At 49.1% G+C, this 23203-nt stretch overlaps 1 protein-coding gene and 2 long non-coding RNA genes across 5 annotated transcripts; 1 reads left to right on the top strand and 2 right to left on the bottom strand.

The window, feature by feature from the left end:
* Positions 1 to 8018: 8018 nt before the first annotated feature.
* On the bottom strand, positions 8019 to 10685 carry LOC115068850. Its single transcript, XR_003848211.1, has 3 exons — positions 9549 to 10685; positions 8341 to 8544; positions 8019 to 8177 (listed from the first exon to the last, which is right to left on the bottom strand). It is a non-coding gene; the product is annotated as an uncharacterized LOC115068850 (long non-coding RNA).
* Positions 10686 to 10792: 107 nt separating this feature from the next.
* LOC115068851 lies at positions 10793 to 13365 on the bottom strand. The gene is made up of 3 exons (XR_003848212.1): positions 13213 to 13365; positions 11351 to 11643; positions 10793 to 11066 (listed from the first exon to the last, which is right to left on the bottom strand). It is a non-coding gene; the product is annotated as an uncharacterized LOC115068851 (long non-coding RNA).
* Positions 13366 to 13744: 379 nt separating this feature from the next.
* Positions 13745 to 22581, top strand: Bdkrb1 (bradykinin receptor B1). Of its 3 annotated transcripts, XM_029559965.1 has the most exons (3): positions 13745 to 14023; positions 17534 to 17958; positions 21219 to 22581. In XM_029559965.1, the coding sequence occupies exon 3, from the start codon at positions 21229 to 21231 to the stop codon at positions 22318 to 22320; it is 1092 nt and encodes a 363-aa protein (XP_029415825.1). In that variant the 5' UTR covers positions 13745 to 14023; positions 17534 to 17958; positions 21219 to 21228; the 3' UTR covers positions 22321 to 22581. The 3 variants fall into 3 exon arrangements, with proteins under 3 accessions (XP_029415825.1, XP_017651688.1, XP_029415824.1); XM_017796199.2 differs by lacking the exon at positions 17534 to 17958 and having other exon boundaries at positions 13746 to 14023; XM_029559964.1 differs by lacking the exons at positions 13745 to 14023; positions 17534 to 17958 and adding an exon at positions 18055 to 18333.
* Positions 22582 to 23203: the final 622 nt, after the last annotated feature.

The raw sequence follows: 23203 nt of genomic DNA, 5'->3' as shown, positions 1-23203 counted from the left end.
TTTGGGAAACTTCATTTGAGATGACAGGTGAATTGCATTCTGATTGTAAGCTTTTGATTGCATATTATATTTGAAGTTGAATAAATATCAAGTTTGAAAATGGTTATAAGCAAGTGTATAAAGTATTTGTTTACTCAAAAGAAAGGACCATAGGTCAACAAGATGGCTCAGTGCACAAAAGCACTTGCCGCCAGGCCTTACGACCTGAGTTAAATCCCCTGGACCCACGTGGTCGAAGGAAAGAACCAAATCTTACAAGTTATCCTCTGACCTTCAAATGTGACTTTCACACACAGAGATCTTCATGCGCACATGTACACACACATACAGAGAGACAGAAAGACAGAGAGATAGACATATCTTCACACACATGCACACGCACACACACACCCAAATAAATAAATATAATAAAAATTTCAAAAAAAGAGGGAGGGAAAGAAGGAAGGAAGGAAGGAAGGAAGGAAGGAAGGAAGGAAGGAAGGAAGGAAGGAAGGAAGGAAGACCAGCTTGGCTTAATGTCTCCAGTACTGAGTCCTCCTGGGTAAGTTTGGTCTGCACTTGTAGGTAAAAACAAACTTCCACCAGGAGATCACATGTACAATCAGAAATCCGACTTGCCAGCTAGCAGGGACTCTGGCCTTGAGTCAGACATGCATATTGGTGGAGATATTTGACTCTGGAATATGGGAAATAATACTGTCTTTTTTTTTTTTTTTTTTTGATCCTTTTGAGACAGGGTCTCCCTGTAGCCCTAGCTGTCCAGGAACTCACTGTGTAGACCAGGCAGGCCTTGAACTCACAGAGGTCCGCCTGCCTCTGCCTCCCAAGTGCTGGGACTACAGGCATGTGCCACCACGCCCAGCTAATACTGTCTTTAAAAAAAAAAGTATTCTTTTTTATATTTTTATTGAATTTTTGTGCATTTCATACATCTCTAGACCCCCTGCTGCCTGTACCCCCCATATCTCCCCCACCAGATTTCATGCTTTTGTCATAGATATTAAGGCTTATCAAGTCAAGTTTGTGTCCCCAGATGTCCCTCAGTGTGGGTTCATCCACTGAAGCCTGTTCAGCCTGTCTAGCCTCACTACCTTAAAGAAAACCAGCTGTTCCTCACCCAGCAGTGATCAGCTGCCAATAGGCCCTCAGCTAAGGCTGGGGCATCTAATCCTTTCCCTTTCCCCCAACTTCTGTGCTGGGTCTTTGTCTGAGTGTGCATGGGTCTTGTGCAGGCTGTCACCATTGCTGTAAGTTCATATGAGCAAGTTCCCAGCCACCTGGAAAACTCTGTTTCCTTGTGGTCATCCACCACACCTGACTCTTACAGCCTTTCTACTTCTTCTGAGATGGTCCCTGAGCCCTGAATGGCAGAGGTTTAATATAAGAGTCCTGGCCAGGGACATGTCCTTTACGGTTCTGACAACTGTGCTTTATGTGTATTCCTGTATTAATCACCATCTGTTGTATAAAGAAGCTTCACTGGTAAGAGCTGAGAGATGCACTGGTGTTCTTCCCACCCCTGTTCTACTATGTTTCCTGAGCCTGAGGTACAGAGGTTGCACTGTAGATGTGTCACTTAGGACTGGGCATCTCACAGACACTTATTCTCTGTGTTTGACCTGTTATGGAACTCCAAATTGTTGTAGAACTTTTAGCTTGTTTCTAAAGACTTTAAAATTTAAAATTAAACTTAAAATTCTCACTGCTGTGACAAACCACAAATTGGACTTCTGAGGAGTTTATTGACAACGATATACAAGAAATAACACAAAGCCATGTTTGTTAACAATTCATAATAAGAATATATCTGGACATAGAGAGATGTACACGGACCAGTGTAGAGAGGGAGTCAGACGTGCTGGTTACATCATTCTAACCTCCTGGGTTTTCTGTTGCAACATTTTCAAAGTCAGAATATGTGAGCCCAGGCTAGAAGAAAGAGACAAAGGATATGTCTTTCTTCCTCATCTGTTTGTATGGCAGTCTGTCCCAATACCTGATCATCTGGATTGAAAAACTAATGAGGGAAGAAAGTAGCAGTTTGGCTCAGGATTATAGAAACTTTGAGTAGGCGTTTAGTTTTTACCGTGACTCCCTACTACGTTCTCACATCTGGACAATAGCTCACCACTTTTCTTTGGGACTCTGTAAAAAAAAAATCACTTTTTTGGTACATGAAAACCTGGAGGAAAGAAGTCACCCATGAAAACCCACAAGATAGGAATAAAATGAAGTGTAATGCTGGTACCAGACTTCTGGTTATTTGAGCTTATTGTTTGCATTATCATAAGACCCTCCCATTCAGCCTTTTAGTGATGAATACTGAGTAGTTTTCAGGAAGTGGGAGTTACAATAAAATAATAATACATTTGTAAAGCTTTCAAGAAACACAATAAAAAGAGTAAAATGTGTGTAAATAAAGCCGAAAGAGCCAAAGTACTTTGTGTTATTGCAGATCACTGAAATGACACCTCTGTGTTGATCACTCCAAGCTCAACTTACTAGAGTTCCTTGAGTGGGAGAAGGGCCCCAGAAATTCCTTTTCTGCCCGACCCTCCCCTACCCCTACCCCAATTAACATGCACACATACTTATAGCAAGAAGAGGCAACCGGGTGCCATTAGAAATGGGTGTTAGGGTTCTGTGTTAGAACGGAGTCCAGCCACACCCATTCTGTGAATGGAAACAGCAGGGCCCATCCTCAGAAGATGTGTGGTGGGTGAACTGTTGGCTTCAGGAACACTGCTGGCCACAACTTGGGCTCCTCACGGTCACAGTGGGGTTTACAACCAGGTCCACAGGAGGGAGGAGCCCTCTGTGCCTTGTGTTGGCTCCCTGATGAAGAATTGTGTGCTGTGACAGACCCAGAGAGCTTCACACCGTGAAGAGGAAGTAGCTGGCATGCCGGCGAGGGAGGGATGCCCCATGTAAACACACTTGTCTTGTGCGCAGCAGAAAATGGATGGGTTTTGCACAGCACTCGCCTGTGTCACACTTCTTGAACGCCCAAGCTTTGACTCTGGGACTCTGATTCGGGCAGCTGGAAGCTTTGGGGGGATGAAGGACACATTCCCTGTAGGACTTCTGTTGATCAGTGATCTCTAAGCTTTTGTGGTTGTGGAAAGAGAGAGGAGGGGCTGGAGGAGAGCCCAAGCTTTGACTCTGGGACTCTGATTCGGGCAGCTGGAAGCTTTGGGGGATGAAGGACACATTCCCTTTAGGACTTCTGTTGATCAGTGATCTCTAAGCTTTTGTGGTTGTGGAGGAGAATGGAGAACGGGGAGGGAGGGAGGGAGATTCAGTATGCATACTTATAGATATGTACTGAAGTATCCATTCTAAAATATACTCAACAAGCAGTGTAAGAGACCTTCAGGAAATTCATTTTGAATGTCTCCCCTCACTACTTCTCTTATTACCACTTCCTCTCTGGTGCTCCTGAGGCCCAGTTAGTGACAGAATGTCAGGGATGGCCACTGTTCAAGTATTCATTTATGTAAGATGCTTTTATTTGACTTTCCCCTCAAATTAAGAACATTCTCTCCAATATCCGGAAGAAAAGCCTCTGCTCCTGTGTTCCCAGTGATGGGGACCACTATCCCTCCCTTGGGTACCATTTCCACTATCCCTCCCGTTGGAATAATGCTACATATCCATACGTGATTTGCAAGACTCCTGGTGATCTGCTCCTATCGAGCCCCCTGGCTCCATCCATCCTCTCCCACTCATTCTCTACCACATCCGACTCAAGGCCTGAACAGACCTCAGGCACCATTCCTTCCTTTGTGCCAGCCTGTACCCTCTCTTAAGCCCACAGTACTGAGGGAGATCCCGCTCCAGGAGATAGGTACATGTGTGTGATAAACCATTCATGTAGAACACAGGGCCTGTGCAGTCCTGAGGGAATCCATAGGCTGGAGATAGAACCTTAGCAGGGCTTTCAACAGACATATCTGGATGGGGGCATCCCTCACAACCCCCACCACACAGGTCCAGGTGAGGGCCAAGTGCAGAGATGCATCCTGGATACAGGTAACCAACCTTGTGGGAAGTCATGCTGGTGACGGTGGCCCACTCATCATTTAGGAAGCCACTGAGCACCGACTTGGCAATCAATCAGAAGGTGAAGTTTCTCCTTCATAGAACTCAGCAGTCCATGCCTCTGTCTCTTGACTACCCAGTCTCTGACCCCACTGCTAAGCCTCACACAGCCCTGATCCCTCATCTAGGTCCCCAGAGGACATGGGAATCAGGGATGAAAAACAGCAGTCAAGATTTGGCAAGAGCAGTGGTTAAAAGTTTAAGCTTGTGGTTTTTTGCTGAGGCCTGGGTCAGAGAGGCCCGTGGAGTGTTTCATATGGTGCTGAGCACTGCTGACCAGCCTTCATCCTGATCAAGACACAGGGTTTCTATGCTCTCCCTTGAGGCCAGCAAGGTCAGGAACTTGCTAAGGCCACACGGTTCTTAAGGAGGGTGCTGGGAAACCCTGCTTACCCTGGAGTGTGCAGGCCTTAACAAACAGAAGCCACAAACCACCACAGAGGATCTAGGCGACTTCTTGCATGAAGCAAACTATGCCAGGACTTGGCCTGCTTCCACCTCAGTAACAAACTGCATCTTTTAGGCCTTGTGAGTAGATGTCCCCTGCTTGCAATGGTTCCACCTAGACATTCTCAACCTTCCGATGGTGCGGAAGCCATCCACATTCAGTAGGAACTGTGCTTTGAATGTCGAGTCAGTATCTTTAGACTAGTGATAGGTTCAATTCTCCTCTGCACCAGGCAGAGGCACTACAGCTCAGGGTCAGCCTGGCAGTCATAAGGGAAGCAACAGTCTACTGTGATGCAAGGATACGACATTAGGCAGCGCAGATGCATTATGAATCCTTGATCTGTGTTGCCTTTGACTTAGGTTGGCTTATTGGGATGCAGTCCAATTGTAAGTGGAGGAGCAGTGACCTTTCTCCCCAGGGGGTGACGTTTTCATACAAGTTGTGTCGAGATATGTCCCACACACCGTATGCTTTTCCCATTTCAGCTTTTAGTTCTTCACAGAGTTGCACAACCATCACTGCTATTTAATTCCAGAGCATCCTGGTCATGCCAAAATGAAATCCCATTTCCATTAGCTGTTACCACTGACTCTTCCCTTCCCACCACGTCTGGCGGCCACTCATCTCTGTCTCTCCCTTTGCCTTTTCCAGACACTTCATGCACACACACTCATGCAGTGCATGCCGCTGGCGTCTGGCTTCACTCACCTGCCTCCCGCTGAGATATGATAGCTAAATGTAGAAGAACTTTGGAGCCAGGCCACCCAGTCCCCTGTGACCTGGGCTGGCCGCTTGACTACTTTCCCCCTCCCCTGGCTTTGGCCTCGGTTTCTCTATCTGTAACAGGGAAAGTTAATTACCTAAGTAGGTACATCTTTGGCAAAAGATGTGACTCTGGAAAAGGGCTTTGGAAAACCATAAAGGACCGCTTCAACAGGGCAGGAGCTGCTCAGTGGTAGGGCCAGGCTCCTGGCTCAGACCTCAGCTCTGCTACCTCTTGACTGGAGGAAGTTGGATAAGGTCCCTGGCCATCTCTGTTTGTACTTTCCATCTACAAAATACGAATCCAGGTATTGTGAGGATTGAGTGTGATAAATCTGGTATAGAGGGTCACATGATGTCCCCCAGGAAAGTGTATATCCAAGTTAGGAACCTGGCAATGTGGCTCTACTTGAAAATAGGGTCTTTGCAGAATAGGTTAAAATGTAGTTCTACTGGCTGATGGTGGGCCCTGAGTCAAACAACTGGCACCCTTCTAAAGGAGGGGAGGGCACAGAGTCAGAAAGAAGGACACAGAAAGAGGAGACGCACACCAGAGTGATGAGCCACGGGCCAAGGAACACAGAGGGTGCCTGGAGCTGTGAGGATCAGGGAGGACAAGGAGGAAGGTTCTCCTCAAAGCCTCCAGCTGCCTCAATCCCAACTTCTTCCCCACATGGCCATGAAAGCGCCCTGAGAAAGAATTGCACGTGCTAGCCTGATGAATTTTGGAGGCTTCATCAAGCAGGCACTAGTAGGGCCTCTCCCAAGGTTGTACGGCACGTAGAGGCCAGCTGGGGCTTCCAGAGCCAGCAGTACAGGCCTGATGCCACTGGATATGAACGTGCATCTCTGCAGACCCCAAACCTGGGTTGCTCTGCCTCTCTTTTCACCCCCGGGCCCCAAAGGCAAGTGTCTTGGACCAGGTTAAAGAGAAACTGAGAATCCCAACCACAGCCCATGCAGCCACTGAGCTCCTCAGGAAGACTGCTTACAAACAACGCTAAAATGTGACAAAGGTGGGAGTTCGCCCCTCTCCACAGTGGGCCAGTAGCAGCATCTGCTTTTCCTCTAGGGCAAGTCCAAGGTGGAGCATCGCTATGTGCCCTTCCCCTTGAGCAGACAGTACCACAGTCTTGTGCTACAGTAACATGACAAAACGGAAAGCAGCCCCTTTGAGGAGCGCTCTGGCTGTCTAACCATGAGACATCCTGGAGCTAGGTCTGCGAGGCAGACACTCCACGGCTGAGAATCCCAGCTCCTGAAGGCTGCATAGAACACAGTCCCAGTCCCCCAGCTTGGCTGGAAGAGTGAGGCTTGAAGCCCTGGGATGTGACTTCCCCTCTCATACCTGCCGGCTTGATGTCCAGATCAGCCCCGAAGACCAGGATCCTGCCTTGGGATCAGATGCTCTGCCGCCTGGAAGAAGGTACAGCAGTGGGGCCTGGTTAAGGAGATCCAAGACGCCCTACTGTGCCCTGACAGGCATTTGCAGGGGCCTTGTGGGGTGGCATGAGCTGTCCTCCTCCTGTTTCCTGCAGGGAGGAGAGAATATCACTCTGAGACAGCATCATGGCTACCAGTAACCCCGTGCCAGGAGGGTCTGAACTTGTTCCCTTCAACCCCATCCTGCCATTCTGAGAAACAAAGCCACTGTCCATGGGTGAAGCACATGTGTGGGAAGCACATGCCAGGCACTGCTGTCCCTTCCCATAGTCTTGCTTCCAATGCAGCTCATGTTAACAGACTACATTATAAGTAAGGATGGATTCTAAAAAGCCTCCACCTATTTTAGGACAGAGACCCCCCCCCAAACCACCCCAGGAGGAAGGGATTCACTGTGAAAGAACCAAGAACAACTGCAACTATGAGCGCTACACACGGACCACGTGGATGTGAGAAAGAGGAGAGGGATAGTTAGACTATCCTGTCTGATCAGTAGCCAGAAAGACACCTGCAAGGTCGACAATGCACGGCTAACAGCAGGACAGTCAGGGTCAGTGGGAAACAAAGCAGAAGTCAGAGATGGACAGAGGGGCTTCAACCACCCCTAGGTGGGCAGCACATGAACAGCAAGTGATCATCTTCCTGGTTGGGCGAGGGGCACACGCATAGAGCTTGTGGACCCTCTGTTTGCTCAGCCCATGAGAGCCCAGAGAATGAACCAATCTCAACAGAAATGACCTTGGTCTTTGTCCATAAGTCATAAAAACCTAGACCAGAAGTTCAATGGTATTTCCTGTCATGGTGTGCTGGATAGCTTTAGTGTCAACTTGACACACCTGGGTTGAGGGAGCCTCAATTGGGGAATTGCCTCCATTGGACTGGCCAGTGGCCATATCTGTGGGGCATCTTCTTGATTATTGAATGATGTGAGAGGGCCCAGCCCACTTGAGTGATGTGGGAGGGCCCAGCCCACTGTGGGTAGTGCCACCCCTGGGCAGGTGGTCCTGTGTTGGATAAGAGAGCAAGCTGAGTAGGGGCCACGGGAGCAAGCCAGTAAGCAGTGTTCCTCCATGGCCTGTGCTCCAGCTCCTGCCTCCAGGTTCCTGCCCTGAGTTCCTATCTTGGGCTCCCTGATGAACTGCGACCTGGGAGATGTGAGCTGAATAAAGCCTTTCCTCCCCAGGTTGGTATTGTTCAGGGTATTTTGTCACAACAATGAAGAAACAAACTAAGACACATGGGAACTTCCATTCTCAAAGTTTTATTTTTCTTTCAGTTCACACTTTTCCTTTGTTTCCCTTCTTAAATCTTGTTTCCACTTTGCCGAACCCCATGAGTATCCACATCTTTAATCCTCGCTGGTATGAGACAGTGAACTCAGGAGCCACTGTCTCAGGGTGACTTTGGTGCTGTTGAGTTTCTGGAACATTAAGTCTCTAGGTCAAGGACAACTGGGCCACGAGAGGTCCAGTCGTTCTCAAAACTGCACCATCCCTCAGTGACTGGTTTCCTCTCATGCTCAGGACTTGACACAAACTCTCCAGCTGCCTCCCTGATCACCCTGAGATGCATCGCACACCAACCTGTGCCCAACCCACTGTGTCTTCTGTTGCGGCGTAGAGCTTGCCAGGTACAATGACAGTGACCCGGTTTTCTCTGTGCATCTGTCTCTGTCTCACAGTTTTAGGCACCATGAGAGCTGGGATGGTCCAGGGTGACCCCACGACTTTAGGAAGAGTTATGACCATCTTCAGCTATTTCAGTCTCCTGTACTTCTGGAAGCTTCCCTGTAGTAAAGAGCAACACGAGCCCTGTTAAAGATGCAGGCTCCCGGGATCAGCGCTGTAACTAGCTCATCTAATTCCACGTTTATTAGAAATATCAGAAAGGACAATGAACTTGCCCCATGCCTTTTTCTGTGCTGTACCCATAAGCCATCAGGTGTGTGAACCGACTGAAAAATAACACAGGGCTTTTGCCACTTGGCCCCATCCCAGATCACACAGGGCAAAGTCATGACAGGAAAGAGACATCAGCATTTCCATATCTGGGGCACACTGTGAACACAGCCACAGCCCAGAGTGAACATCTCCTATGCGGCACACTGTGAACACAGCCACAGCCCAGAGTGAGCATCTCCTATGCGGCACACTGTGAACACAGCCACAGCCCAGAGTGAGCATCTCCTATGCGGCACACTGTGAACACAGCCACAGCCCAGAGTGAACATCTCCTATGCTTATTTCAGCCTCTCAGCGATGCCCAGGTGCAAGCAGGGCCAACACATTCCTGGAGCTGCTGCTCAGCTCTCCCCCTCACCTAGCCTTGAGCACGGACTGACTCCGCAGCACTCTCTCAGCACCTACACCCAATCTGAGTTCAATGTCCGCTAAACTTCCTTGCACCAAACCGTGAGCCCACCCAAGGGTAGGGACTGATGAGGCCCCATAAAAAGAATACACAATGGGGCTTGACACCAAGCTCCAGACACCACGCTCTGGGTGAGCCACCCACATCTTGTGCACATGTGTGGTTATAATGTACATGCTGCTGGGGGCTGGAGAAATGACTCAGCAGTTAAGAGCCTGACTGCTCTTGCAGAGGACCTGGGTTTGAATCCCAGCACCCACTTGGCACCTAACAACCATCTGTATCTCCAGTTCCAGGGCATCCGACACCCTTTTCTGACCTCCATGGGCACTGCATGACGTGGGTGCACTTACTTATAAGCAGGCAATACACTTACACACATAAAATAAAAATAATAAAGGCCGGGCGTGGTGGCACACACCTTTAATCCCAGCACTCGGGAGGCAGATGCAGGTAGGTCTTTGTGAGGTCAAGGTCAGCCTGGTCTACACAATGAGTTCCAAGCCAGCTGGGACTAAAGGGGGACTCTGTCTCAAAAAGACCAAAAAAAATTTAAATAATAATAAATAATAATATACATTCTGTTCCTTCTGCCTACAATATCTTTCGTAACTTACCTGCCTTTAAAACTCCTATACACCCCTCAAAACCCAACTCAAATATCCCTATACTGTACAGTATTCCTATATCCTGCATATTAGTCAGAGTTCTCCAGAGAAATAAGAACAGGAGAGATAGATGGTAGAGATAGATAGAGATGAAAGTAAGATAGGGATACTAGAGCTGGAGATGACAGAGCTAGAAATGGAAATAACAGAGATATAGAGATGATAGAGGCAGAAATAAAGATAGATGAGCTAGAGATAATGGAGACAGAGAGGCTGGAGATGAAGACAATTGAGATAGAAATAGAGATGGTGGAGATGATGGAGATGATGGGGACTGTAGAGATGACAGAGGTGATAGAGATGGTAGAGAAGACTGTGGAGGGGATATAGACTGATTAGGAGGAATTAACTCGTGTGAAGAAGCCGCACCATCTGCCTCTGTAAACTGGAGGCCCAGGAAGGCGGCTGGTCTACATGCCAGTCTAAGGGCAAAAGGAGAGATCGATCTCAGTTTAGGGACAGCCAGACAAAGAGCTTAATTTCCCCTTCCTCTTCCTGGATGCTCTATTCAAGGCTCCAGTAGACAGAGCACAACCCGTCCGCAGGAAGAACAGTCTGCTCCACTCAACCTACTGGTTCCAACACTGATCTACTCCAGAGGCTCCCACACACTCAGACGTCACATCACTGCACACCTAAGCACACCTTGGCTCAGCCAAGTTGACACACACAATCTCCTGTCACTCTTCGTGTTTTACTTCAGGGTCTTGGCGCCTCCTTGCCACTTTGCGTTCCACAGTTGTGACCAGACATCAGTACAGTTTTGTCCATGGAGAGCTTCTTAAAGGGGCAGGGAGAGGGCTTAGTCAGCACTGTGTCTTCGGTGTGCACATCGGACCTGGCACCCACAAGTGTTTGGGAACATATTTCCTGACATAAGACAAACATGCAGTGGTTGTAAATAAATAAATAAATAAATAAATAAATAAATAAATAAATAAAAATACTCTGAATTCATTCAGCAAATAAGTACTGAGCATCCACACTGGGACCATCAGCTCTGTGGCAGAAGTTGTGACTATGACCTTAATCCATGCAGATGACCTCCTTCCTGGGGGTGACTGTGACCTTAATCCATGCAGATGACCTCCTTCCTGGGGGTGCCTGTGACCTTAATCCATGCAGATGACCTCCTTCCTGGGGGTGACTGTGACCTTAATCCAATCAGACGACCTCCTTCCTGGGGGTGACTGTGACCTTAATCCATGCAGATGACCTCCTTCCTGGGGGTGACTGTGACCTTAATCCATGCAGATGACCCCCTTCAGCTGCTGAAGGAGACAGGAAGTGAAAGCAAATGTAAGCTAAAGGGGTAGGAGGAGCCAAGAGGTCAGACAGGAGAGGTGGTTTCAGGGAATGGTTCTCTCAGGGCGATTTGTGGGCTGTGGGACGACCTGAAGAGGCAGGTGTATGACTCCGTGGGAAGGCCGCTCCAGGCAGAGGGACCTGGCAGTGCCAGAGGGCATGGCCTCACACACCACTGCCCCGCCCCAACCTCTGCTTCTACTGGAGATGGTGTCAGAGGGTTTCAAGGAGAGAAATGATCTGGGCTTACTTAGGTTCCAAAATGGAAAGAAACAGAGCTGCTTATCCAGGCTAGGAGTCCTTCTGAGTGTGATCCTAGGGAGGTCTCCTCCTGAGGGTAGGAACCTAGGCTGAGACTTCCTTGAGAGGAGACTGGAAGCCCCTGTCGTCTCTCAAGCAGCCAGCAGGGGGCCTGAAAGCACAGGTGGGTCCTTTGTAAACTCGCCTGGTCCGTGCAATCTTGGTGTAGTGTTCACTCACCCACGGGCACCACTCCGACCCTTCCTAGGGCCAGCTGCGGGCAGTGGTCCACTCGGGCTGCACCTGGAACCAAGATGCTCTGATGTCCACAACCATCCCCTGCCCAAGTGTCCCTGCGTCCCTCAGCCTGGCGCTAGGTGTGAGGGCTGCAGGGGACCAAGGAGGTGGATGAGGTCTGAACAGCTAGAGAGAAGTGGAAGGTCATTGTCATCTGATGACATTCCCTGTCACTCCTGGAGGAACTAGGAACCCTCGAGATGCCTACTCGGCCACAGTGTGGCTCTGAGTAGCTCAGTTAGACCTTACGAAAACATGAACTCCAGAGGTGGGGGCCACTGTCCTGGGACATCCAAGTATTTCTGGAACATTCTTCTAGCAAGATGGACTGAAAGAAAAGGACAGGAAAGCAAAAGGTTGTCTAGTCCTTGGTCACAGACTATGCTATATGAGGCCCTTCATCCTATGACAAGGTGGGTGACCACACACCTTGAATAGAAGTGAGGGCCTGGATTGGACCCTGATGAGCACAGGACACCTCACCCTGCAAGAATCCCATCCTGCTGCTTCCCTCCTTCATCTTCATGCTGGGTAGAGGTGGAGACCTTATACAGCAGAGCCAGAGGAGACCCTGAGGTACCTGGCAGATGGGCCCTGCATCCTTGGTGATCTTGTCCTCCCCCTTCACCCAGGGGACCCACCAAGGACAGCTCAACTGAACTGTGCTGATAAACCAGTCCCCATAGCACATGTGTGAGTCACAGATGGAGCCTCACACAGAAAAGGCCAGAAGACCCTCGTGGAGGGTCCACCCCCTTCTCCTGCCTCAGCCTCCTCCCACTTTCAGCCATGTGATGGGCCTGTTTGCCTCTTGGTCTGCCCTCTCCCACTGTCCACTGCCCCTTGCCACAAGGACAAGGGAACCCTTTGCTCCCTGGATGCAGGCCTGCTTCCCGCTACAGGAGGGACAAGTCTCTCTTCAAAGAACCTTTCCATCCCACCCAGGGTAGCCCTGGGCCTGGACCAGCCACCTCAGACTCACTCCCCAAAGCTCAGTTTCATCAGTCCCCATAACGCTGGTGGACACAGCCCCAGCCCAGCCCAGCTGTTCTCCTCCCTGTGGGCTTGTGGACATACCTCCCCAGTTAGGGATGCTGAGATGAGACCCTTCCTCAGAACTGGCCTCAGGCTCTGCTGAGTATAGTCAGTGCTGGGCAAGGAGACATGCCCCCTAGGAAAGATGCTTCTCAACCACAATACAGTCTGGACTCCCGTAGCCAGTTCTAGTTAGGGAGCCTGACTGCACTGCCAATCTTGAGGCTTGTTTTCTTCTGGCTGAGCCAGTTCCAGGAGGATACAATGCACCAGTCTAACACCTGCAGGTCTCACAATGTCCTGCCCCAGGGGAGCTGTGTGGCCTGAGGGAAAGAGGAGCAACCCCCCAGTTCTCCCTCTATTATTTATTTTTCTGCTTCCACAATTTTAAACCCCTAGCAACAGAGAAAACATCTGGAAACACTGAGCATGCAGTGAGCCACGCCGGGACAATGGTAACAGCAGGCAGAAGTGTAAGGAAGAGGTCAGATGTTAGGTGCAAAGGGAGCATCTGTGACTGCATGCCTGGGGCCCGCCCACCTCTAGAAGTGAGTTCCAGCCGTGAACATAGGTGGTTCCTGGCAGGAGGGCAGAGGAATGAAGACAGCTGGCCCATAGCCTAAGGATCTTGGCGCCAGACTCTCAGAGAAAGCCAGGCATTCCTGCTTCCCTGAAAGCCAGTTTTAGGGTAGCTTGGCTTAGTGGACGCCAGCTCACAATAAAATCAATCCCAGAGCCACCAGGGAAGATTAGGAAAAGAGCATCTGATCTTACTCAACTCTGAGCACTGTGTGAGTCAAATTTTTTCCCAACTCACTGTTTGTACAATGAAGTCCACGCTGATGGATTCTTGGCTACATGTCCTTCAAGGCTGAAATTCAAGAGCTGTTCTAGCTGGCTCCCACAAACCTGTGGCCAAATCCCAGACATTCAGGGACCCACAAGGAATTGGGGAAGCCATTGCTCAATGTACCGACGGGGATGAGTGTTGGGGGTGCTGGCCACACTGAAATGTGTCTGTGTGGCCCATTTGCCAACAAACAGTTCTTAGGCAAAATCACCAGGTGGCAAATGTCAGCAGAGAAAAGTGGGAGATGGTAATTGAATAACCTCTACCATCCCCAAGTGCCAAGTAAAAAGGGAGGCCACGCCCCTCTGTGAACCCCAGCTCACCTTCCCTGGCTTGAAAGACTCACTTTTTGGGCAATCCCCTCATGACGTCATGGGAACGGAGGTTATTCATTTAAGGCCAACGTGTGTCCACAGAGCTGCCCAGAACAAGAACCCTTCTGAGGCAGTTGTCGCCATCAGAAATCCAGCTGAAGCCTCGAATTCTTCATTTCCTGTCTGGGTAAGTCAGTGACCATCTGCTTCCTCTCAGGATTGTTGATGGAATCATAGATTGCGTCTTTAGCAAAATGCGACAAACAGAAAGTATCCTTGTACACCTAGCATTGGCAGAATAAGTATTCAAAACTAATTAAATCAATCTAAGAAACTTTTTCTCTCCGGGTCTAGTTTAAGGGGTTTTGCTGGGTGTTCCTTTGCTGTTATTATTGTTTTGTTGTTGTTGTTTTGAGACAGTTTCACTATGTAGCCCAGGCTGGCCCCAAACTAACAGCAATCCTGCCTCAGTCCCTCAAGTGCAGAGTTGGTGGGAGTTGGAGATTACAGACATGAACCATCACTCTTAGCTTCTGGTTTGGGGTTTATCCGCACGTATGTGTATGGGTGTGTGTGTGTGTGTGTGTCTGTGTCTGTGTCTGTGTGTCTGTGTGTTTCAGAGGATGTCGCAGGCAGTGATCCTTTTCTCCCACCTTGTTTGGAGCAGAGTTTCTGGTTGTTTGCCCCTGCGTACACCAGGCCAGTTGGCCCATGAGCTCCTGGGCTTCTCCTGTCTCTTCCTCCCATCTTGCCATAGGAGTGCTGGGATTACACACACTCACCCACCACATCCAGTTTGTATGGGTTCTGGGGATCCAAACTCAGGTCCTCATACTTTTACAGTGAAAGTTTTATGGGCTTTACCCACTGAGCCACCCCCTAGATCTGGTTTGAGTTATAATCACTTTTTCAGAATGGAAAGGAGACAGAAAGTGTTTAGAACAGCACCGGAAGGTTCCAATAGCTCTGTATGTCAAGGCTAAGTGAACCATACTTATGCTGAGGAGAGCCATGGAGCCTCACACACTCTGGCCTGTTGCTGTCCACAAGCTAACCGGCAAAGCTCAAATTCATCTCTCCAAAATGACTAACAAGCATTCCTTGGCCCAGTCTGTGCTCAGGTTAAGAGGGGCTTGAAAACAGCCTCTCATCTTGGGATCGTGCCAGCATTCCTGTGAGCTGTGCTTATAGTTTTTTCTTTTGCCCATGAGTATGTATGTATATGTGTGCATGCGTGGGTGTGTATGCATGTGGATGTTTTCATGCATATGTGTGCATATATGTGGGGTGTATATGTAGGTGTGTGTATGCAGGTGTGTTCATGTGCAGGTATATGTATGCATGTGTGGGTATGTGTGCATGTGCGAGTGTGTGCATGTGCATATATATGTATTTAGTTGTTTGTTCAGGTGTATGTATGTGTGTGCTTGTGTGAGTGTATGCAGACACATGTGTGTGCATGTGACTGTGTGTGCACATGTGCATATGGAGGCCACAAGTCAACCTTGGGCATTGTTCCTTAGGAGCCATCCACTTTGTTATTACTGTCGTGTATGTGTGTGTATATGTGTGTGTGTGTGTGTGTGTGTGTGTGTGTGTACAGGTTTGTATGTGCATGTGGAGGCCAGAGGTTGATGTTGGGTGTCTTCCTTAATTGCTTTCCACACTATCATTTTTCTTTTTACAACTGTATTTATTTTGTGTATGTATGTGTATGTGTTCAGGGTGTGTGCCACAGCATAAGTGTGGAGGTCAGAGAACAACTTGTGGGAGTTGGTTTTCTTCTTCCATCATGTGGGTTGTGGGGCTCGAACTCAAGTCATCAGGCTTAGCAGCAGGCATCTTGACCCACTGAGCCATCTCATCAGCCCTTCACCTTATTTTATTAGGCTAGATTGGCTGGCCAGTGAGCCCCAGAGATCCTCTTTGCCTCTGCCTCCCCAGCAGTGGGATCCCAGGTGCACACAGGCTTTTATGTGGGTGCTTTTATGTGGGATCAAAGCCAAGTCCTCATGCTTGCACAGCAAGTACTTTACCAATTGAACCATCTGCCCGTCCTCCCCCGCCTTGTTTTGTGTATGTATGGGGGGTGTTTTGTTTTTGTTTTTTGAGAAAGGGTCTCCCTTTAGTCCCAGTTGGCCTGGAACTCACTAGGTAGACCAGGCTGGCCTCGATCTCACAGAGATCCACTTGCCTCTATCTTCCAAGTGCTGGGATTAAAGGCATATGCTACCCAGCCCAGCTCCCATCTTGTTTTTTGAGATAGGATCTGTCCCTGGGGCCTGGGGCTTGCTAATTAGGCTAGGCTGACTGGCCATTGATCTCTAGGGATCCTCCTGCTTCTGCCTCCTCAGCACTGGGATTGAAAATGCATGATACTATGCTTGACTTTTATGTGGGTGCTGAGGATTAGACTCAGGCCCTCCTGCTTACCCATCAAGACTTTACCAACAGAACCATCTCCCAGCTACTTTGCTTACATTTAATGGGACAGGATCTCACTCATAATCCAGGCTGTTCTGTATGGAACTCACTATGAAGCCCAGATTGGCCTCAAACTCACGGCAATCCTTCTGCCTCAACCTCTGTGTTGAGCTTACAGACATGAGCCATCAGTCCGCCGTGTCTATATGTCAAATGCTTTATCGTCACCTGCATGCCAAATCTGGAGCTGGTATGGAAAGTGCTGGCCTGTGGAGGCCCATCATGCTTTCCCGAGTCACATTCACAGAGGCTAAAATGTACACAGTTCAGAAGAACCACAGTGCAGGATCCTCGTCTCCAGCAGATGCTCCCGGGGCCCCTCTGAGTTTTTCACAGAATCAAATATCACTAACAACATCCATATCTGTGGTTTATTGCTCATCTACAGTGTGCTAGGCAAATCTCAGAGCTGATGCTAAGACACAGTGAAGGAAGATGGCTTCCCTGTGGCCAACTGTACAACATAGGCAACAGCCAATTAAGATGCCCTTTAAACCAAGCCTGTGGTACTGGAGAGGAGGTTCAGTGGGTAAAAGTACTTGCTGTGCAAGCGTGAGGACCTCAGTTCAGATCCCTTGAACCCGTATAAAAGCCACACTCCGTATAAAACTCCATATAAAAACAGCACCGGAGTCTGTAATCCCAGTACAGCCATACAGGGAGATGGGAGGCTAAGACAGGAGAATCTCCATAAGCTTGCAGGCCAGCTAGCCTGGCTTACGCAGGGGTGAAGAGACCCTGTCTAAAACAAGATGGAAAGGTGAGGACTCACACCTGAAGGGTGTCTTCTGACCTCCAATTTTGTGCTGTAGCACATGCATTCTTGTACACACACACACACACACACACACACACACACACACACACAATCTTTTTTTTAAGTTTAAAAAAGCAAGAGTAGGGCGTGGTGGCACATGCCTTTAATCCCAGCACTTGAGAGACAGAGGCAGAGGCAAATGGATCTCTGTGAGTTCCAGGTCAGTCTGGTCTCCAAAGCGAATCCAGGTCAGCTGGGGCTATAGGGAGACTCCGCCTCAAAAAGATCAAAAACAGAAAAGGGGGGGGGAGGAAGGAAAGAAGGAAGGAAGGAAGGAAGGAAGGAAGGAAGGAAGGAAGGAAGGAAGGAAGGAAGGAAGGAAGGAAGGGGCCTGACTTGAGTGGTCCTGCTCTGTGGCTACGGTGGCTGGAAGAGAAAACCTGTTGCCCTCACCAGGTGCAAGCTCAGTTCCCAGCACAGGCAGAGACCTCCGATATCCTGAGCCAGAACCAGTGTGTCATGACTACCACAACAAGTTCCCGCAGGTGTGGAAGCTTGGAACAACATGAATGGATGCTCATACAGCCCTGGAGGCCAGGGCAACAGTTGGGGTGTGGACAGGGCTGTCACCTTCTGGAATTCCTGGAGGAAAGCTGCCTCTTGCCTTCCTAGCCCTTAGAGGCTGCAGATTTCCTCAAGCCTGTCACCCCAATTCAGCTCAGGGCCAGCAGAGCAACATCTTCACATTCCCTCTGACCTTGACCTCCCTCCTATGGGGACCCGTGTGATGCTGTGGAGCCCACATGGACCATCCGGGATCATCTCCCTATTCCGGGGTCCTTAATCTAACCACATCTGCAAAGTCCCCTTTGCCATCAAAGGTAACATATTTGAGGGTTCCAGGGATGGGACAGGGGCATGGACATTTGGGGGTATAAATATGATTTTGCTGACACAGACTTGTGATTGGAACTTGGGAACTACATACTTAATGTCAACTTCCTTGAGAAACAAAAACTCAATACAGAAAATTTGGTTAAAAATTGTGTTTTCAGCCCATCACTTTAAGGAAATTTATTACAAAATTAAAAAGTACTGCCATCTGCCTCAGCACAGTATGCAGTGTGTCAGCCTCATAAAAAGCACTGCCAAATCATAAAATAAGGAAATAGTTGTGGATTTATGCCCTGCAATGAAAGGACAAAGCCATTATACCAGGAACATCCAGGAGCTGGGAGAGGATCGGCTTTTGCTGTGTAAGTATGAGTCCTGAGTTCAAATCCCAAGAACCCACATTTAAAAAATGCATGAGGGACTGGAGAGGTGGCCCAGTGATTAAGAGCACTGACTGCTCTCGCAGAGGACCCAGGTCTAGTTCCCAGCACCCACATGGCAGCTAACAACCATCAGAAACCCCAGTTCTAGGTGATCTGATGCCTTCTGGCCCCTGTGGGCATTGCACACATGTGATGCACATACATGCATGAAGGCAAAACAGTCATATACATCAAATAAAAATTAATTAAAAATTAATTCTAAAATTGTTTACAATTTTTTTTGAAAATAAAAACAAAACATGGTTTCTTGGACCATGTAACTTGTGCTGTCGCAGAGACAGGAGGATCGCTGGGGTTTGCTGGCTGCCAGCCTAGCTCCAGGTTCAATCAGAGACCATGTTTCAAGAGAGGAACAAGAGAGTGACAGAGCAGGACACCCAGTGCCTTCCTCTGGCCTCTGCGCATACACTTGGGCACATGTACACTCACATGCACATATGCATCTCTCTCTCTCTCTCTCTCTCTCTCTCTCTCTCTCTCTCACACACACACACACACACACATATGTGATATATGAGCATCCAAACTCCTCTGTATGTTCCAAGTCAGAGCTACTTAGCTTATATACCATGGATGTCTTGGCCACCAAGCCATCACTTCCAAGCTTCCTGTCTCTCTGTCCAGTGTCAGCCATAGGCTAAATCTCTTCCCTACTGACTCAGTCTCTAGATATCATCCAGTCTGTGGCTTTAAGGCTCATCACGTGATCACAACTCCCAGTTTTATATCGTCATCCTGGACCTGCCCACTGATCACTCTCAACTTTAACAACTCCAAAGTTGAACTCCTGATCATCCCTCCAAAGTCTGTTCCATTTCACACGCTGCCCTCTCCATTTCATTTGGTGACAATGTCACCCCTCCAGGTGCCCAGTCCAGGACCTTGACACCATCCCGCTCCTCCTTTCAGAAATCATGGTGGGTGGCACAAGCTTCCCAATGTGTCTGGGGCCTGACCAGCTCTCACTGCCTCCACTGTCACCTCACCCCGCTGTCACCCACTGCATGTTTACGTGGTTGCTACCTGCCCATATCCAGGCTGTCCTCCCCTAGGCTACATGCTCCCTGTCTTTGTAACTTTTCCTGTTGCTGGGATAAAATACCCTGGCAAAAGCAAGTTAAGAGAGAAAGGGCTGGTTTTGGCTCACAATCCAACATGGGGGGATGTCATGGCAGCAGGAGCAGGAAGCCTCTTGGTCACACGGTGTCTGTAGTCAGAAGGCAGAGAGATGAAGGCTGGTACTCAGCTCCCTTTCACCTTTTTATTCAGTCCAGAGCTCAAGCCCATGGAGTAGTGCCATCCACATGTAGGGGAGATGATCTTCCCACCTCCATTAATCTAATCTCCCAGGTTCCAATTCAGGCTCCACCATGGCAAACTATGTGACCTTAGAAAAGTGACTCAGGGTCTCAGTGCTCAGTTTTCTGATTGGTCAAGGGGTTGACAATAGCCCTTTCTTTACAAAGCTGCTATGAAGATCAAATGAGAAAATAATTAAATGTGAGTCAGCCAGAATAGTACCCCAAACACAGACCAGCGTTCAATAACGTGCTGGTCATTTCCCTTGTTCTGTTGCTCAAGTTTTCCAGCCTAGAAGAAAGCACTTCTCCTTTGGAAGTCTTCCACATTGCCCATCCCTGTTCACTCTGCTGTCCCCGTCCCCACAGCCAGTTCTTGGCAGCTGTGCCCCTCTGAGTCCTGTGTGCTCTGTGCTAGTCGACAACATGGGCTTCATGACTGTGTTCTCCAGATAAGGAGCACCGTGAGCTGGAGTGCCCTTTTCTGTCTCTGGTGCCTTGCAAAGCTCAGGCAGAGTAGGCATTCGTTAAGTGTTTGCTGAACTCTGTTTCGTTTTGGTGTGTGAGTGTGTGTGTTACTGAAAATGGAACCCAAGGAACTGTACCTGCTAGGCTAGCTCTCTGTCACCGAGCTAGACCCTTAGGTGTTTGTTTGTTTGTTTGCTTTGCTTTTGGTGGAGAAGGGAAGTTGCTTGGAGACAGACTATTTCTACGTAGCCCAGGCTGGTCAGGACCTCATGATCCTCCTGCCTCAGCCTCCCAAGAACTGGGATTGCAGGAGTACGCTACCATGCTTGGCTGGTAACTCTTTATCACCCACAATAATCTGGTCCTTAATGAACTAAGTGCTGCCTTGCACTTACCGAGCATTTCTTTTGAGCGCTCCGTGGATGCTATCACTATCCTCAAAACGATTCTACTCTATTTTTTAAAAACTTATTTATTTTTATTTTATGTGTACGAGTGTATTGCCTGCATGTATGTATGTACCCGTGTCATGCAATGCCCACAGAGGACAGAAGAGGACATTGGATACCCAGGAACTGGAGTTAGGATGGTTGTTAGCCGCCATGTGGGTGCTGTGATACGAATGTGGGTCTTCTACAAGCGCAGCCAGTACTCTTAACCGCTGTGTCATCTCTCCAGCCCCCTCCATTTTATTTTTTTAAGGAAAGGAAAAGCCAACGGGTCTAAGTCACTGTCAGTAAGGAGTCATAGCAGCATTTGAACTCAGGTCCAAAGTGCCGCCCATTCTTCCCCACTTTACAGAGCAGGCCACTCTTCCTCCAGAGGAGCAGATGATGAACAGCTTTTCAGGCCACACAGCCTGTGCTGCACCCACTCCAGTCTGCCACCATAACATGAAAATAGCCACAGATTATGTCAATTAGTCATGGGTATGGCTGTGTGCCAATAAAACTTTATTGTCCAAAACAGACAGCAGGCTGGGTTTGGCCTGTAGGCCAAAGTTGGGCCCCGTGTCATCCTGTGCTCTGTCCATTTCAGGTCACTGTGGATGGCGTCCCAGTTTCTGCTGGAGCCACAGGCCTCCAACCAAAGCCAGCTGGCCCTGCCCAATGCCACCTCCTGTGAGGGTGCTCCTGAAGCCTGGGCCCTGCTGTACAGGGTACTTCCCGGATTCGTCATCACCATCTGCTTCTTCGGCCTCCTGGGGAACCTTTCAGTCCTGTGTCTCTTTCTCCTGCCTCGGAGGCGCCTCAAGGTTGCAGAAATCTACCTGGCCAACCTGGCAGCTTCCGATCTGGTGTTTGTCCTGGGCCTGCCCTTCTGGGCAGAGAATGTCGGGAACCAGTTCAACTGGCCCTTTGGAGTCGACCTCTGTCGTGTGGTCAGCGGAGTCATCAAGGCCAATTTGTTCATCAGCATCTTCCTGGTGGTGGCCATCAGTCAGGACCGCTACAGGGTGCTGGTGCACCCCATGGCCAGCCGGGGGTGGCGTAGCCGGCGGCAAGCCCAAGCCACCTGCCTACTCATCTGGTTAGCAGGGGGCCTCTTGAGCATCCCCACATTCCTGCTGCGCTCCGTCAAAGCCATCCCTGAACTGAACATCTCCGCCTGCATCCTGCTGTTCCCTCACAAGGCCTGGCACTTTGCCAGGATGGTGGAGCTGAACGTGCTAAGTTTCCTTCTTCCTCTGATTGCCATCATCTTCTTCAACTACCACATCCTGGCTTCCCTACGAGGGCGGGAGGCGCCCAGCAGGGCCAGATGTGGGGTTCCCAAGGGTAGCAAGACCACAGGGCTGATCCTCACACTGGTGGGCACCTTTCTGGTCTGCTGGACTCCCTACCACTTCTTTGCCTTCCTGGATTTTCTTGTCCAGGTGCGAGCCATTCAGAGCTGCTTCTGGAAGGAACTCACAGACCTGGGCCTGCAGCTGGCCAACTTCTTTGCTTTCATCAACAGCTGCCTGAACCCAGTCATTTATGTCTTTGCTGGCCGGCTCTTCAGGATCAAGGTGTGGGAACTTTACAAAAGATGTACCCCTAAGAATCTCACACCCATGTCCTCCTCCCATAGGAAAGAAATCTTTCAACTGTTCTGGCGGAGTTTAAATGGCAGTGAGCCTAGAAGCTTGGTGTCTTAACCAACTACCTCTGACATCATAAAGACTATCTGATTGGCCCCTAAAGACATCCGGTAAATGTTACTAACGGGGTAAGAAGACCTTGCAGGCAAGAGTAAACTAGGGATCTTCAGGAGTCCTTGTAAAAAAGGAGTTAGAAAAGAATTTTTTAAAATCTGTTTCTAGGACTGGAGAGATGACTCAGCTGTTAAGAGCACTGGCTTGCTCTTGCAGAGGACCTAGATTTGGTTCCCAACAACCATATGGGATCTAACAACCGTCTGTAACACCAGTTCCAGGGGATCTGACACCCTCTTCTGACCTCCACGGATATTGCATGCACACAGTATACTTATATACACACAGACAAAACACTTGTATACATAACAATTAAATAAATAGCGGGGCGTGGTGGTGCACACCTTTAGTTCCAGCAGAGGCAGGTGGATCTCTGTGAGTTCAAGGCCAGCCTGGTCTACGTAGTGAGTTTCAGGCCAGCTGGGGCTACAGAGAGACCCTGTCTCAAAAACAAACAAACAAACAAAAAAAACCCACCACACACACAAAAAAACCCAATTAAATAAATAATAAGATTTTTTTAAAAGAAGGGAGTCAGGACGGTCAGAATGCAAAGACTGAAGCTGTAGTCAGAGTGATGCAAAGAAGGGGCGACAAAGACACCTTTAGAGGCTGAAAGAGGCAAGAAGACAGACATTCCTGCTCCTCTGGGGCCTCCAGAAAGAACCAGCCCAGCCAACACATTGGCTTTAGCCCTGGTCTCCAGGACTATGAGAGAATAAAGCTGTGTTCTCATTCCGAGTTTGTGCTTATTGTTCTAGCACCAGGAAGCCCCATATGAGCACCAAGCAAGGGTCTCTCACTGCCCATCCATTCGTCCTGACTG

This window comes from Nannospalax galili, unplaced genomic scaffold (genome assembly GCF_000622305.1).
Source record: "Nannospalax galili isolate Female #2095 unplaced genomic scaffold, S.galili_v1.0 scaffold188, whole genome shotgun sequence".
Lineage (NCBI taxonomy): Eukaryota > Metazoa > Chordata > Mammalia > Rodentia > Spalacidae > Nannospalax > Nannospalax galili.
Note: the sequence above shows the minus strand (reverse complement) of the source record. Positions and strands in the feature narration are given on the sequence as shown.

Excerpts from the sequence above, each read along its gene's own strand:
- Bdkrb1 (XM_029559964.1), top strand. The coding sequence starts at position 18,260 with ATGCCCTGCAATGAAAGGACAAAGCCATTATACCAGGAACATCCAGGA. Across the intron at positions 18,334-21,218 it reads AGAGGATCGGCTTTTGCTGT|GTCACTGTGGATGGCGTCCC; the intron begins GTAAGTATGAGT and ends TGTCCATTTCAG.